We start from the raw sequence: 14,185 nt of genomic DNA, 5'->3' as shown, positions 1-14,185 counted from the left end.
AGGTGACGTGAATAAACCTGATTATCTCTTCATCACTGCACCTGTTAGTGGGGGGGATATATTAGGCAGCAAGTGAACATTTTATCCTCAAAATTGATGTTAGAAGCAGGAAAAATGGGCGAGCGTAAGGATTTGAGCAGGTTTGTCTAGGGTCAGGGCGGCACGGTGGCTCAGTGGGTAGCACTGTCGCCTCACATCAAGAAGGTCCTGGGTTCGATCCCCAGGCAGGGCAGTCCGGGTCCTTTCTGTGTGGTATTTGCATGTTCTCCCCGTGTCTGTGTGGGTTTCCTCCGGGAGCTCCGGGTTCCTCCCACAGTCCAAAAACATGCAGTCAAGTTAATTGGAGACATTGAATTGCCCTATAGGTGAATGGGTGTGTGTATATGTGTGTGTGTGTGTGTGTGTGTGTGTGTCTGCCCTGCGATGGACTGGCGCCCCGTCCAGGGTGTTACTGTGTGCCTTGCGCCCATTGAAAAGCTGGGATAGGCTCCAGCACCCCCGTGACCCTAATTGGATAAGCGATTAAGACAGTGAGTGAGTGAGTGTCTAGGGCCAAATTGCGATGGCTAGACGACCGGGTCAGAGCATCTCCAAAACTGCAGCTCTTGTGGGGTGTTCCTGGTCTGCAGTGGTCAGTATCTATCAAAAGTGGTCCAAGGAAGGAACAGTGGAAAACCGGCGACAGGGTCATGGGCGGCCAAGGCTCATTGATCCACGTGGGGAGTGAAGGCTGGCCCGTGTGGTCCGATCCAACAGACGAGCTACTGTAGCTCAGATTGCTGAAGAGGTTAATGCTGGTTATGATAGAAAGGTGGCAGCAAAAGGGGACCAACACAATATTAGGAAGGTGGTCATAATGTTATGCCTGATCGGTGGATATAGAATGCAGGCAGAAAGGCAGTAGTAAGAAGCCGATTCTCACTGTTTTACAAACGCGATGGCATACTGGTCTAAACCACATACAGGAAAGCCGATCACTAAGCAGTGCTTATGGTGCTGGATAATAGAGGCAATTAATTTGGCATACGCTAGCAAGTCACATTCCATAAGGGATCTCAGTTTAGGATGTATGTGTGGCGCATCCCATAGTGAAACACCTCACTCATGCTCTCAGAGAACCAGGGTTGCATATGTAACCTTAAGTAAACTTATGTCAAGAGTCAAGAGAGGCTTTATTGTCATGTCAGCTATATACAAGTACATATTGAAACGAAACAACGTTCATCCAGGATCAGGGTGCAACACAACAAAAAGTGCAGGACAATACAATGAACACAGTGCAAATAAAACACGGTATGATCAATACAAAAGACATTTCTAATCTAAAAAGTAATTAAATAAGACAAGACTAGAGACAAGAGACATGGGATTTGACCCACAGTGTTCTTTACATCATTCAGGTGTTTTTTTATACAGGACCACTTTTAATTACAGTGTTTGGTCAATTAATGCTGTTCTGATTTTCTGCAGGGTGATCGAGGGCCTCCAGGAATCTATAAAAAATCAAAACGCTCTGGTTGGAGAGCTTCAGAAGAAGATCACAACCCAGCCGGCTGCAGATGGAATGACTCATCTTAACACCCTCATTGGCCAGAAGGACTTGGAACTGCAGGTCAGTTTCAAACTGTGAGGGCTTAATGGTCTGCACAAAAGAAATTCTTACTATTAGACTACTGTACAAAAACACTAATGCTGAATGCAATGTTTTGGGGTTTGATACTGCAGGCTCTGAAAGATGAGTTGGATCGGGAAAAGGGGAAAGCAGAAAATGAAAACCAGGTAGGAAAAATGACATTTTGTGTTTCTGGTCACACTTTGAGTTACACAGGGACACGGGTCTTGATTCGGACAAATTTTTTTTAACTCACTGGCATGTACAAGCAACGTCAGCATAAGAACTGTTTGTGTGTGGCTACTTTGCCCTGGATACCCAATCAATAAGTGTGTTAACACACACACTGATCAGCCATAACATTAAAACCACCTCCTTGTTTCTACACTCACTGTCTATTTTATCAGCTCCACTTACCATATAGAAGCACTTTGTAGTTCTACAATTACTGACTGTATTTTTGCTTTCACCCTGTTCTTCAATGGTCAGGACCACCACAGAGCAGGTATTATTTAGGTGGTGGATCATTCTCAGCACTGCACTGACACTGACATGGTGGTGCTGTGTTAGTGTGTGTTGTGCTGGTATGAGTGGATCAGACACAGCAGCACTGCTGGAGTTTTTAAATACCGTGTCCACTCACTGTCCACTCTTAGACACTCTTACCTAGTTGGTCTATTTTGTAGATGTAAAGTCAGAGACGATCGCTCATCTATTGCTGCTGTTTGAGTTGGTCATCTTCAAGACCTTCATCAGTGGTCACAGGACGCAGCCCACGGGGCGCTGTTGGCTGGATATTTTTGGTTGGTGGACTTTTCTCAGTCCAGCAGTGACAGTGTGTCTGATCCACTCATACCAGCACAACACACACTAACACACCACCACCCATGTCAGTGTCACTGCAGTGCTGAGAATGATCCACCACCCAAATAATACCTGCTCTGTAGTGGTCCTGGGAGAGACCTGACCATTAAAGAACAGCATTGAAGGGGGCTAACAAAGCATGCAAAGAAACAGATGGACTACAGTCAGTAATTGTAGAACTACATAGTGCTCCTATATGGTAAGTGGAGCTGATAAAATGGACAGTGAGTGTAGAAACAAGGAGGGTGGTTTTAATGTTATGGCTTGACCCAAGTGTACTGACGTGACAGTTTTTCCTTATGAATGGATTACTGTGTCTGTGTGTGTGCGCAAATGTGTGCGTGTGAGGCTGGATTAACGGCTTTATTCGGCTCGGCAACTTTGGCATGGTGCATTTATGTCAGAACAGAGCAGAGATACCAAAGCGATACGAGCGAAACCAAAAGCGTAGAATTAAGAAAATAAAATTGGAACAGATCAAACCATTTTATTTAAGGCTGATTAAACATGGACTGTATGCTGTGTGTCTGTTGATCGTTTATGGTGACTGGGTTGCTGCTGGGTTGCTGCTTTACTGTGGGATAATGCAGGAATTGTGTCGTGTCTGTGGTGCCCACATTCTCGGTGCGCAGTGTCGCTGGTTGTTTGGTACATACGGTCACTTAAGGCTCGCGGTAGTCCTGGCCCACGTTTTAGGGCATGATCTACATCGGGATGGTAGTGCTGCACTCGTGTGTGGCAAGTGTGTGTTTCTGCTGGAGCATCTTGTGCAGTGTGATATCTCCATTCAGGACCTGCAGAACACATACACTGCGCAGCTGTTGCATCTGCAGAGTGAACGAGATAGACTGGGCATGCTCATAAAGCAGAAGTACTGGACAAATAACCCACAAGAATACGATTGGCTCAAATCGGACCAAACTGGAAGAAAGGAGACAGAGACGTGCGAGAGGCCAAAAAGGCACCAACAACTGCACCGAAAAATTGTGACAGGAGGACCAGGGCATGCAGGTACTGTTGCTTCAGAGACAATCAAAGCCCGAAACCCACCAAAGAAGGATATACCCGCCCTGTTGAGCCACAGTGCCTCTTTGTATTTTGGGAAAAGCTTGTCAGCAAGAAATATAAAGGAATCTGGGTTTCCTCAGGCTACCGGCATTCCACAGAGAAGTCAAACGTACTCTGAACTCATCTGCAAACGAAGTGCTCTGACAACACGGTTCATTCCGCTCCATTTGCTTGGACCAGATCGACCTAGACATGCTATAACCATGCATCACAGACACACTCGGAACCAGACCGGCACCTCCTCCTCTCTCGCCATGGAAATGTTACACCTGGTGTGTGGTTTCCTGAAGCTTTTACGGAGCACCAGGCCTCGACCCTTACCACGAACACTAGGAACCAAGATTCCCGTCCTTTTAAAAGCAAAGGGTGCTTTTAGACACACGGATAGAACCAAGACTAACCTACAGAGGGCAGAGAGGGATGTGATGGAGCTGGAGGAAGAGTTTAATGATGACTACTTGCTTCTTAAACAAGAGGTACAAATGTCTGACTGGTTCTCTTCAGAACAATGACGAGAAGATTGAACTCAAGGCCCAAAGAGCGCAGTGCTTAAAGCCTTTATTGTCATATGTACTACCGTACAGGTCTACCGTACAGTGCAATTACTTACTTTGTTTATCCTAGCTTGTTTGGAACTTGGGGTCAGAGTGCAAGATCAGTCGTTATACAGTGCCCCTTGAGCCGAGAGGAACATGGGCTTTTTGTGGAACCAGAATTGAAAAACTAAACCTTCTGATTGATAGCCCAGAGCCATAACCATCATTACAACCTCATTTAGTGAAAAAGCAGTAATATTATTAGTTAGTAGGTAAAGGTGTAGTTTTTAGTGGTAGGCACAGTGGATCATCCTGGTTGGTCTGCAGTTTTACGTAGGATGCCCTTTCCTGATGCAACCCTCCTTATTTTATCCAGGCTTGGGACTGGCACTGAGAGTCTACTTAAAGTGCACCTCTCAGTGGTTAGGTTGTTCGTCTAATTGTATCTGTTTAGACACCCAACAGGTCGATAGCACGGCAGAGGTAACTCTATAGTAGCAGTATGCTTTATGTGTTTCTTGCAGGTTTGTGTAGCAAAGCAGAGTGAGCTGAAGTCTTTGCAGCAAGTGAGCAGACAGCAGACTGAAGAGCTCAACTCCATCAAGAGCTCCAACCAATCACTTCAACAGCAAGTGCAGCAGCTGGACACTGAGAACAAGGTGAACACATACAAAGATACAAAGCCAGGCATGAAGTTTCATACTAGGGTACCACTGATGTCACAGTTTTATCCCTAAGTGTTCTTATGGATCTGTCTTTAATGTGACTGGTATTATGTGAACACAACAAGCAGTCAGGCTTGTACCCATATATGTTTAGTTCTGTCTGCTGTCAGGTATATAATTCACTCACCTTTCTTATATTTAAGCAATTATGTTACAATGGGGTTCAACCCGTAACTGAGGGGAACCCAAGGATGGATAGACAAAAAGGGGTCCAGACTACAAGTAGGTGATGAGTATTTATTGGATTACAGAAAAAACAGGGAAAAAATAGTAATAAACCCAAACAACGGAGGACACTGGAAAAAACGGCTGGAGCGGTTCTGTAGAAGAAGTCACTGGGGGGTCAGAGATGCGAGAAGAGGAGCTGTGATATTTGTCCGGGTCCAAGGGGGGTAGGTGTCCCAAGCCGTCCGGGGCTGAGGAAGAACGGGCAGTGGCCGGGAGAGGTGAACCGGGGTCACAGGAGCAAAGGAATCAAGTCCAGGAACCAACAGGAATGCAGGGAAGCCAGATGGTGTATGGATCGCTGGGCTGGAAACAACAGGAAAAGACAACAGGGTTGAAAATAGCCTGAACTGCAACAAGATCATGTTCTTCACAAAATAAAGTGCTGCTTAGGAGTCAGGTGTCACTGTACCGCGGTGGCAAGCAGACAATCTGGCAACACGTGGTGAAAAAGCCGGCGTTTATAAGCAGTAGCTGATTAGGTGGAAAATGAGGCACAGGTGAGTGAGGTCCGCCCTCCAGCGATCCATTGGTTGGCTTGCACTGCAATCTCCGGGAACAGTACCGCTCCAAGCCGCTGGGGGGGAGAAGGAAGCCGGACAGGCAAAAACACACACACAACTCTAACTAGAACAAAAAGCAAAAGTCCGACAAACTTAAAAGAAAACCAAATAAAGCGGAGGATAACGGAACTAACAGCGTACACAGGCGGGGGAATACAAATGAAAATAATCAACCAGGGAAAACAAAAGTAACCAGGTGAGAGCGGATTCTAACAGATTAAGTGTTTTAATATGCATTCGGACACCTTATTTCCTCAGACACTTTCTGGACAGCTTGAGGAGAAAGATGCTGAGCTGGCTGGGGAGAAAAGAAACTCTCTGAAACGTGACAAGACCATCCAGGGCCTGGGTCTCCTACTCAAAGAAAAAGAAAAACAGGTCACAATTCTCTGTTTTTTTTATGATGTTTATGCATTTTCTTCCGACTGTACTGATGTTGATCTCCACCCTGGTTGAGGAGAGCCGAGACTGACACACGCCCCCTCGGATACGTGTGCAGTACCGACCGCATCTTTTCACCTGCACGAGGCGAGTTCATATGCAGATCAGCTTGGTGTACGGAGAGCCAACACCCTGATCAACGCATTATCCCTCGTCCTTGTGCAGGCGGCACCAATCAGCCAGCAGAGGACGTACTTGCATCAGTTATGAGGAATCCCCGTCTGGCCCTCACCCTGTTTGAAAAACAGCCAATCGTTGATTATCTAGGCGCCCAGCCTGCCTGATGGCGGAGCTGAGATTCAAAAACGACGAAACAATTCCACATTTTTGAGATTTGACACATGATCACAACAACAGATTTATTTGTGTAGCTCTTTTTACAATAGACATTAGCTGCGTCCGGAATCGCATGCTTACAGAGTATGCACTAGATTGGAGGAAGTATGCACTACTCTGCAGGTAAAAAAGTACATACTTCTAGTACAGAAGTATGCAGTATGCACACAACACTGCTACGCACTACATCCGCCATCTTTCCAACGTCAAGTGATGACGTGGGACGTGATGACGTAATATCACCATGGTTACAGACTCATTACAAACCCCACTCGCCAAACTTTTGGATATTTATCGTGTTTTTGTTATTAATTCGTCCTTAAAATGTTTTATTTTATTTATCTTACTTACACTTGTAAACAGAGGACCGCTATCTTTCTTGTTTCTTATTACGCTTCGAACGCCTACGCAGCTCCAGTTGCATTATGGGATACATTAACGGACCGCAAGTGTGCATCGCTTGCATACTCAAACATGGCTGCCCAATAAGTAGGTCATCCGGGTACTTCTCGCGTACCTCTTTGTGTATAATATGTATTCGGACATACTAACCGCTCTCGCGTACTCATTTCGCGTACTATTGAGTATGGAAGTATGCGATTCCGGACGCAGCCATTGTCTCAAATTTTACAGAATCCAGGACCGACAGACCAAAATCCCCTTTCAGAGGGGAACCATGCTACCTGAAAGCATGAATAGATTAAGACTGGAATCAGTAGATCAGTAATTGGCCATATATTGAATCTGGCTAAAGCGATTTGTGCAATTTCAGTGGTCTTATAAGGTTAATACTTGAACATGACCAGCGCTTACAATGAGCAATACGTAGGCGCCTCTCCATACAAACATGTGTAGTGTCCAAAATCAGTTGACACAACAAAGTGAACTGCAGCTTAAATACGTTAAATGTCCACTGATTTGTAGGAGTTATGCCTAGAAACCACACACTACCTAAATAATACTACTACTATAATTATACCTTTTACCATGATACACTGCATGTTGCATGTTTTTGTAATTTACTGTTTATTTACCCTCCTTTTTCCATTCCTAGTGGTAGCTCAGTGGTCAAGGTACTGGACTAGTGATTAGAAGTTACCAATGGTAATTTGCCACTGTTGGTCCCCTGAGCAAGGCTCTTAAAAGCGTCTGCTAAGGCCACTCAGGTGGCGCAGCGGTAAAATAGGCTAGCACACCAGAGCTGGGATTTTGAATACATCGTATGGAATCTCAGCTCTGCCATCCAGGTTAGGCTGTTGTTCATACAGGGTGAAAGCCGGATAGGGATCTCATAACTGATTTACGACCTCAGCTGGCTGATTGGTGGGCTCTCCGTGCACAAGGCTGATCCGTATATGAACTCGCCTCGTGTACGTGAAGAGATGCAGTCGGCTACTGCTCACGTGGCGGAGGGGGCGTGTGTCAGTATGCTCCCCTCAATCGGGGCGTCCTCGGCCAGCACAGTGGTGGTGCATGTAGCCCAGAAATTGCATTTGGGACTTGGAAATGACTAGATTTAGAGAAAAAGGGAAAATACCCCCGAAAATGGGCATGAACAATGTAAACGTCGTAAACAATGTTTAATTAATCCATAGACTGACTTCCATAAACATGGGAACCTCTCTCTCTCTTTCTCACTCTTTCACTATCTTTCAGGTGGATGAGCTGTATGGGAATTTGGAGGAGAAAGATCAGGCTTTAGCCAAAGCCAGGGACGCTCTCCACAAAGCTCAGCTACAGAAGTACCAGGCAAGTAGCACACGTATGCGTTTATGTGTGGTTTGTGTGTGTTTTTAATTGTCTTAGAATATAGATGCACTATACACCGATCAGCCATAAAATTAAAACACCCTCCTTGTTTCTACACTCACCGTCCATTTTATCAGCTCCACTTACCATATAGAAGCACTTTGTAGTTCTACAATTACTGACTGTAGTCCATCTGTTTTTCTGCATGCTTTGTTACCCCCCTTTCATGCTGTTCTTCAATGGTCAGGACTCTTCTAGTACCGCTACAGAGCAGGTATTATTTAGGTGGTGGATCATTCTCAGCACTGCAGTGACACTGACATGGTGCTGGTGTGTTAGTGTGTGTTGTGCTGGTATGAGTGGATCAGACACAGCAGTGCTGCTGGAGTTTTTAAATACCGTGTCCACTCACTGTCCACTCTATTAGACACTCCTACCTAGTTGGTCCACCCTGTAGATGTAAAGTCATAGACGATCGCTCATCTATTGCTGCTGTTTGAGTCGGTCATCTTCTAGACCTTCATCAGTGGTCACAGGAGGCTGCCTACGGGACACTGTTGACTGGATATATTTTTGGTTGGTGGACTATTCTCAGGTGTTTAAGAACTCCATCAGCGCTGCTGTGTCTGATCCACTCATATCAGCACAACACACACTAACACACCACCACCATGTCAGTGTCACTGCAGTGTAGTGGTCCTGAGGTGGTCCTGACCATCGAAGAACAGCATGAAAGGGGGATAACAAAGCATGCAGACTACAGTCAGTAATTGTAGAACTACAAAGTGCTTCTATATGGTAAGTGGAGCTGATAAAATGGACAGTGAGTGTAGAAACAAGGAGCTGGTTTTAATGTTATGGCTGATTGGTGTATGGCCAAAGGTATGACCTCTGACTGTAAGTTGGTTGGATGTCCCATTCCAAAACCATGAGCATTAGCATTAATATAAAAATGCCTTCTCACAGTTGTAACTGCCTTTGCTCTTTTGGAAAGGCTTTCCACAATGTGTGTGTGTCCGGAAATGTACCCATTTAGTCAAAATGTCGAGGTCGAGGCCCTGCGCTGGCCACAGGAGTCCCTAGTTTATTGTATATTGGCAATGGGTGTGGCTGAAACTCTGATTTTTATAGTATGCTTTTTGGTTATCCTATTTTGCTACATTTAAATCTATTTGTGAATAAGTACCGTAACCCTGTGACTGTGTGTTGTAGGGTGGAGAGGAGCAGCAGGCTCTGTTGCAGTCCCAGCATGCCGAGCTTGCACGGTTGCTGGCGGAGTGTCACTCCTCCCTGCTAGACATTCAGAGGCTGCAGCGTGCGCTCAATAGCCGAGACGCACAACTGGAACTCCTGCAGCACGACAAACTCCAGCTGGAGAACGAACTGGAGCTGCTGCAGCAGCACAAGAGGAAGGGAGACAAGACCATCAATGTTCGTACACACATGTAGGACTAGATTACCAGCAGATAACAGAAATGTGTTTTGTACAAATTATGCACTTGCTCCTGTGTTTCTATTAGGATCTGCAGAACCAACTAAAGAAGCTGAGTGGAGAGCTGGCAGAGCGCGAGAATTCTCTGGAACATCAAAGGCAACACCAACAAGAGCAGACACGTGCAACAGAGCACAAACTGCAGAGCACTATACAACATCTAACAAGCAGCCTCACACAAAAAGAGCAGAAGATACAGGTAACATGAATCAAAGGCATGAAGCTATACAGATACTCACCAGCACACTTTACACACCAATCAGTCATTAAATCTGACTACCAGGACATTACCAGCAGGTCCTTCAACTTCTGTATGCTGTAAGTGGGATCGTGCTGCATTGCGTCCTTGTGTCATCTCTTCTCTTGGGTAAATAATGATAAAATAATCCACATGAAAGAGCAGGATTCGCTGGACCTGTCCGCTTTCTTTAATTGTTCTCATGTCCAATGCCTCTTCCTAGCAACTTTATTTAAGGTGTTATACACTGATCAGCCATAACATTAAAACCACCTCCTTGTTTCTACACACACTGTCCATTTTATCAGCTCCACTTAACATATAGAAGCACTTTGTAGTTCTACAATTATCTACATTCATTTTAACACTGACATGGTGGTGGTGTGTTAGTGTGTGTTGTGCTGGTATGAGTGGATCAGACACAGCAGCGCTGCTGGAGTTTTTTAATACCGTGTCCACTCGCTGTCCACTGTATTAGACACTCCTACCTAGTTGGTCCAGCTTGTAGATGTAAAGTCAGAGACGATCGCTCATCTATTGCTGCTGTTTGACTTGGTCATCTTCTAGACCTTCATCAGTGGTCACAGGACGCTGCCCACGGGGCGCTGTTGCCTGGATATATTAGGTTGGTGGACTATTCTCAGTTCAGCAGTGACACTGAGGTGTTTAAAAACTCCATCAGCATTGCTGTGTCTGATCCACTCATACCAGTCCAGCACAACACACACTAACACACCACCACCATGTCAGTGTCACTGCAGTGCTGAGAATGATCCACCACCCAAATAATACCTGCTCTGTAGTGGTCCTGGGAGAGTCCTGACCATTTTGTTTCTCTTTTTCAGGAATACATGAGCATGGTGCAGGACCTGGAGCAGGAGCGAGCTCCAGCAGGAAGTGATGTCATGCTGGCCAAGCTCAGAGAAAGGCTAAGAGAGAAAGAGAAAGCACTAGAGGTGCTACTCTTTCATTTTCTGATATGTCTGATCAGAACTTAATGCTATAATCTGGTAGATTATTGTACTGATGTGTGTGTGTGTGTGTGTGTGTGTGTGTGTGTGTGTGTGTGTGTGTGTGAGCAGAAAGCACTGGATGAGAAGTTTTCAGCAGTAGAGGAGAAGGAGAATGAGATTCATCAGCTGCAGCTGAACCTAAGGGAAAAGGAGAGAGACCTAGAGCGCCTCAATAACCTGCTGTCACACAACGATGAAACAATTAATGTAGGTGTTGTTATATATAGTTTTTGCACAAGCATCAAACTCGGTTGTGTTAAGAATTAGTGGGTAGCGTGTTGCAAATGGCCACTTTTTATGTCACCTAATCTTGGAGGACCTTCCACTTGATCTGATTTTTTCCCACAGGCCCTCACTGTTATTCTAAAGACCTAATTATACATTATGTTGACACCTGACCACAGGCTTGCTGGCCATCTCATTTCAAAACACAAGCACAAGTGTGAATTGTTAAATAAACGTATCTTAATCAGCGGGTGTAATCATGCCCTTATGGGTCTGTTCGAAAACTTAGTGAGCTCTCTACATAGACAGCATTTTACGTCATCCTACGCACGCTCCCGAGAAGTAGCTGTTCGAAATCCTAGATGCCTTAAAATGCTCCCTAGTAAGATACCTTTTAATTTCAGCAGTATTTGTGCCACCTCATCCCGTTGGTTTGAACGGCATGATGGTAACTGTGTTAGCTTAGTAACCAAAAACCAGTGTAATCGCGGTCTAAGTAGTGCGTTCGAATAACCTGCCTTATAAGTCGATGACTTATTAGAATCCTCTCTACAGTACTTACATAGCTGCCTATGTAGACAGTAAGACAGCAAGGCAGTTCCCTGGGTTTTCAAACACACCCTGTAAGAGCATAATTAAGAATAGGCTCAGCCGTTTGTGAGCATTGATGGGTGGAGTCTCTCCGCTCCGATATTTTACAATGGGCAAGGTCGATACCTTTTGAAATCTTAGGCTGCATTCACATGATAAGCGTCAAATTATTGACTTCTGTTGCTCTGTACACTTTAATACAGTGGTCCCCAACCGCCGGTACCAGTCCGTGGGTTATTTATTACTGGGCCGCACAGAGACTGCTTCTATTTTGGGTGTTATTGTCTTATTGACACCCCTAGGTGGAAGCAGCGTCTCTTTGCAGTTATTATTAAATTATATTATTAAATTCTCCTCTCCCTGCCGGTTTGTGAAATTATATCTTATATGAAACCGGTCCGTGGTGCAGAAAAGGTTGGGAAATGCTGCTTTTATGCACTCACTGTATCCCATAAATCAAATAAGACCCCCTACTGACCAAGTCAAGTGTACAATTAGGGCGGTATCAAAACTCTCTATCATTAGAAGCAAAGAATGGCCAGTTTAGGGTTTGCAAAAACATAAGGATTGGACTGTAGACAACTGGATTAAGATCTCCTTCTCTGATTTTCAGCTCGACACAACACCTCGTCATCTAATGATTAAACAGAGATCTGGTCAATCAAGGTGGTTATGCAGGAACACCAGTTCAAGGCCAGCCCAATCTCCAGACTTGAACCCCATTGAAAACCTCTAGAATGTGATCAAGTGGAGGATGAAGAAATGTCTGAATGTTTCCCCAGAGCTTAGTCCTGTATGACAGATCTGTGATGAGGTGTGTGTCTGTGTGTGTGTGTGTGTGTTTTCAGAGCTTTGATGCATTGCTGAAGGAGAAAGATGTAGAGTTGCAGCAGTTGCTGAATTCCCTAAAGAGTGCACAGCGTTCCAAACAGGAGAGTGAGGAGCACCTACAGAGAGCTTTAAGGGAGAAGGATTCAATCATCCAGCAGCTTCAACACACACTCCAGCTTAAAACCAAAGACCTTGAGGTAACACACACATTTACATTTACGGCATTTAGCAGACGCCTTTATCCAAAGCGACTTACATTACAGTTACAGTATACAGTCTGAGCAATTGAGGGTTAAGGGCCTTGCTCAAGGACCCAATAGCAGCAACCCTGCAGTGGTGGGGCTTGAACCAGCGACCTTCTGGTTACTAGTCCAGTACTTTAACCACTAGGCTACTGCTTGCTACTGCTTACACCAACACAAACTGTAAGAGATCTACATTGAGGGACACATATAGATCTGAAATAATGTTGATGTTATGTGCACATAACAGCTTTTGCTAAATAAGGGTACTTAACCAATAACCAAGTCTATGAAACGGCATATATTGGGAGATGAAGGTCGCATGTAGACTGATTTGTTGTACTCTAAAATTGTCATTGATAGAATTTTAGCTTTTATATTGTTTACAAACAAATAAAACAGGTGAATTGGTAACAGATGGGGGTATCATGATAGGCTATAATAGGATGGTTCACAAAGAGCTTAGTTTTTGCCAACAAATGTTAGTGGCTCAGAACTTTGTGTCAAAGTTTTTGAGAGTTCAAACAATTCAGTGCAGAATTGCACTTCTTTTAGGGAATTCAGAGAAACCTTTTCAGAGTATAACAAGACAGGAAATCCCTGCTGATTGTGTGCGACCCACAAAACCCTCAGACGAGGTTTTTCTCCCCCTTTAGCGCATCCAATTGTTCAGTTTGCATCGTGCTTCCTCTCTGTCTATGTCGAACCCTGCCCTTACCGAGGAGATCGAAGCTAACCCATATCCCCTCCGAAACATGGGCAGCAGCCGGATGCCTTTTTGCCACCCACACATTTATGAGTTTGGCGCCACCTAGCGTTGCATGCGGAGAGACACACCCTAAGGGCACTCTTCCTCATTTCTTGTGCAGGCGCCTCTAATCAGCCGGCAGAGGTCGTAATCGCATTCTGACAGAGAGAGACCCACATCCGGTTCTTTGTCCCGCCCCCCAACTGAGCAACCGGCCAATCGTTGCTCATACAGCCACTCGGCTTCGAACCGGTAAAGCAGAGCTGGATTTGATACCAGGTACTCAGAATCCAGCTCTGGTTGCAGCGTATCTTTTTACCGCTGCGCCACCTGAGCGGCAGACGAGGGTTTTTAAGGAAATCACCTAGTGAGATTCATTAATACGTAATATTTACTGATACAGTATAATGTCTTTATGGATCATGGATCATACCCTGGTGTTTATTCCCTCTGTATGTTTTTCTTTTTCTGTCTCTTTCTATAACAATAGGAAATGGCCAGTACAGTTCTTAATCATTCAGAATCTAAGGGTCGGGTTTTTGCCGAGCAAATGAGTCAAAGGTTGAAGGTTGCCGAGGCCATGTTGTCTGAGGCAGTAAAGGACAAAGAAAGGCTGGTGAGCGAGAACCAGACAGCTATGGAGAAGCTGCTAGCCTCTATCAATAGCAAAGACCAGTTATTTAAGG

The 14,185-nt window shown here is 45.0% G+C and overlaps 1 protein-coding gene across 5 annotated transcripts in view; it reads left to right on the top strand.

Annotated features, from left to right (window-relative positions):
- The window catches only part of cdk5rap2 (CDK5 regulatory subunit associated protein 2), a 77,626-nt gene that overhangs the window by 17,412 nt on the left and 46,029 nt on the right, over nucleotides 1-14,185 (top strand). For all 5 annotated transcript variants that reach the window (XM_063012051.1, XM_063012052.1, XM_063012054.1 and 2 more), the window contains exons 8-18: nucleotides 1,471-1,612; nucleotides 1,726-1,779; nucleotides 4,605-4,739; nucleotides 5,852-5,971; nucleotides 8,027-8,119; nucleotides 9,332-9,550; nucleotides 9,640-9,810; nucleotides 10,695-10,805; nucleotides 10,932-11,069; nucleotides 12,527-12,706; nucleotides 13,990-14,184. In XM_063012051.1, coding sequence (XP_062868121.1) covers nucleotides 1,471-1,612; nucleotides 1,726-1,779; nucleotides 4,605-4,739; nucleotides 5,852-5,971; nucleotides 8,027-8,119; nucleotides 9,332-9,550; nucleotides 9,640-9,810; nucleotides 10,695-10,805; nucleotides 10,932-11,069; nucleotides 12,527-12,706; nucleotides 13,990-14,184 — 1,558 coding nt within the window. The remainder of the gene's footprint in view (nucleotides 1-1,470; nucleotides 1,613-1,725; nucleotides 1,780-4,604; nucleotides 4,740-5,851; nucleotides 5,972-8,026; nucleotides 8,120-9,331; nucleotides 9,551-9,639; nucleotides 9,811-10,694; nucleotides 10,806-10,931; nucleotides 11,070-12,526; nucleotides 12,707-13,989; nucleotide 14,185) is intronic.

Source organism: Trichomycterus rosablanca, chromosome 16 (genome assembly GCF_030014385.1).
Source record: "Trichomycterus rosablanca isolate fTriRos1 chromosome 16, fTriRos1.hap1, whole genome shotgun sequence".
NCBI lineage: Eukaryota > Metazoa > Chordata > Actinopteri > Siluriformes > Trichomycteridae > Trichomycterus > Trichomycterus rosablanca.
The sequence above is the reverse complement of the archived record's forward strand: the minus strand, read 5'-3'. Positions and strand labels throughout refer to the sequence as shown.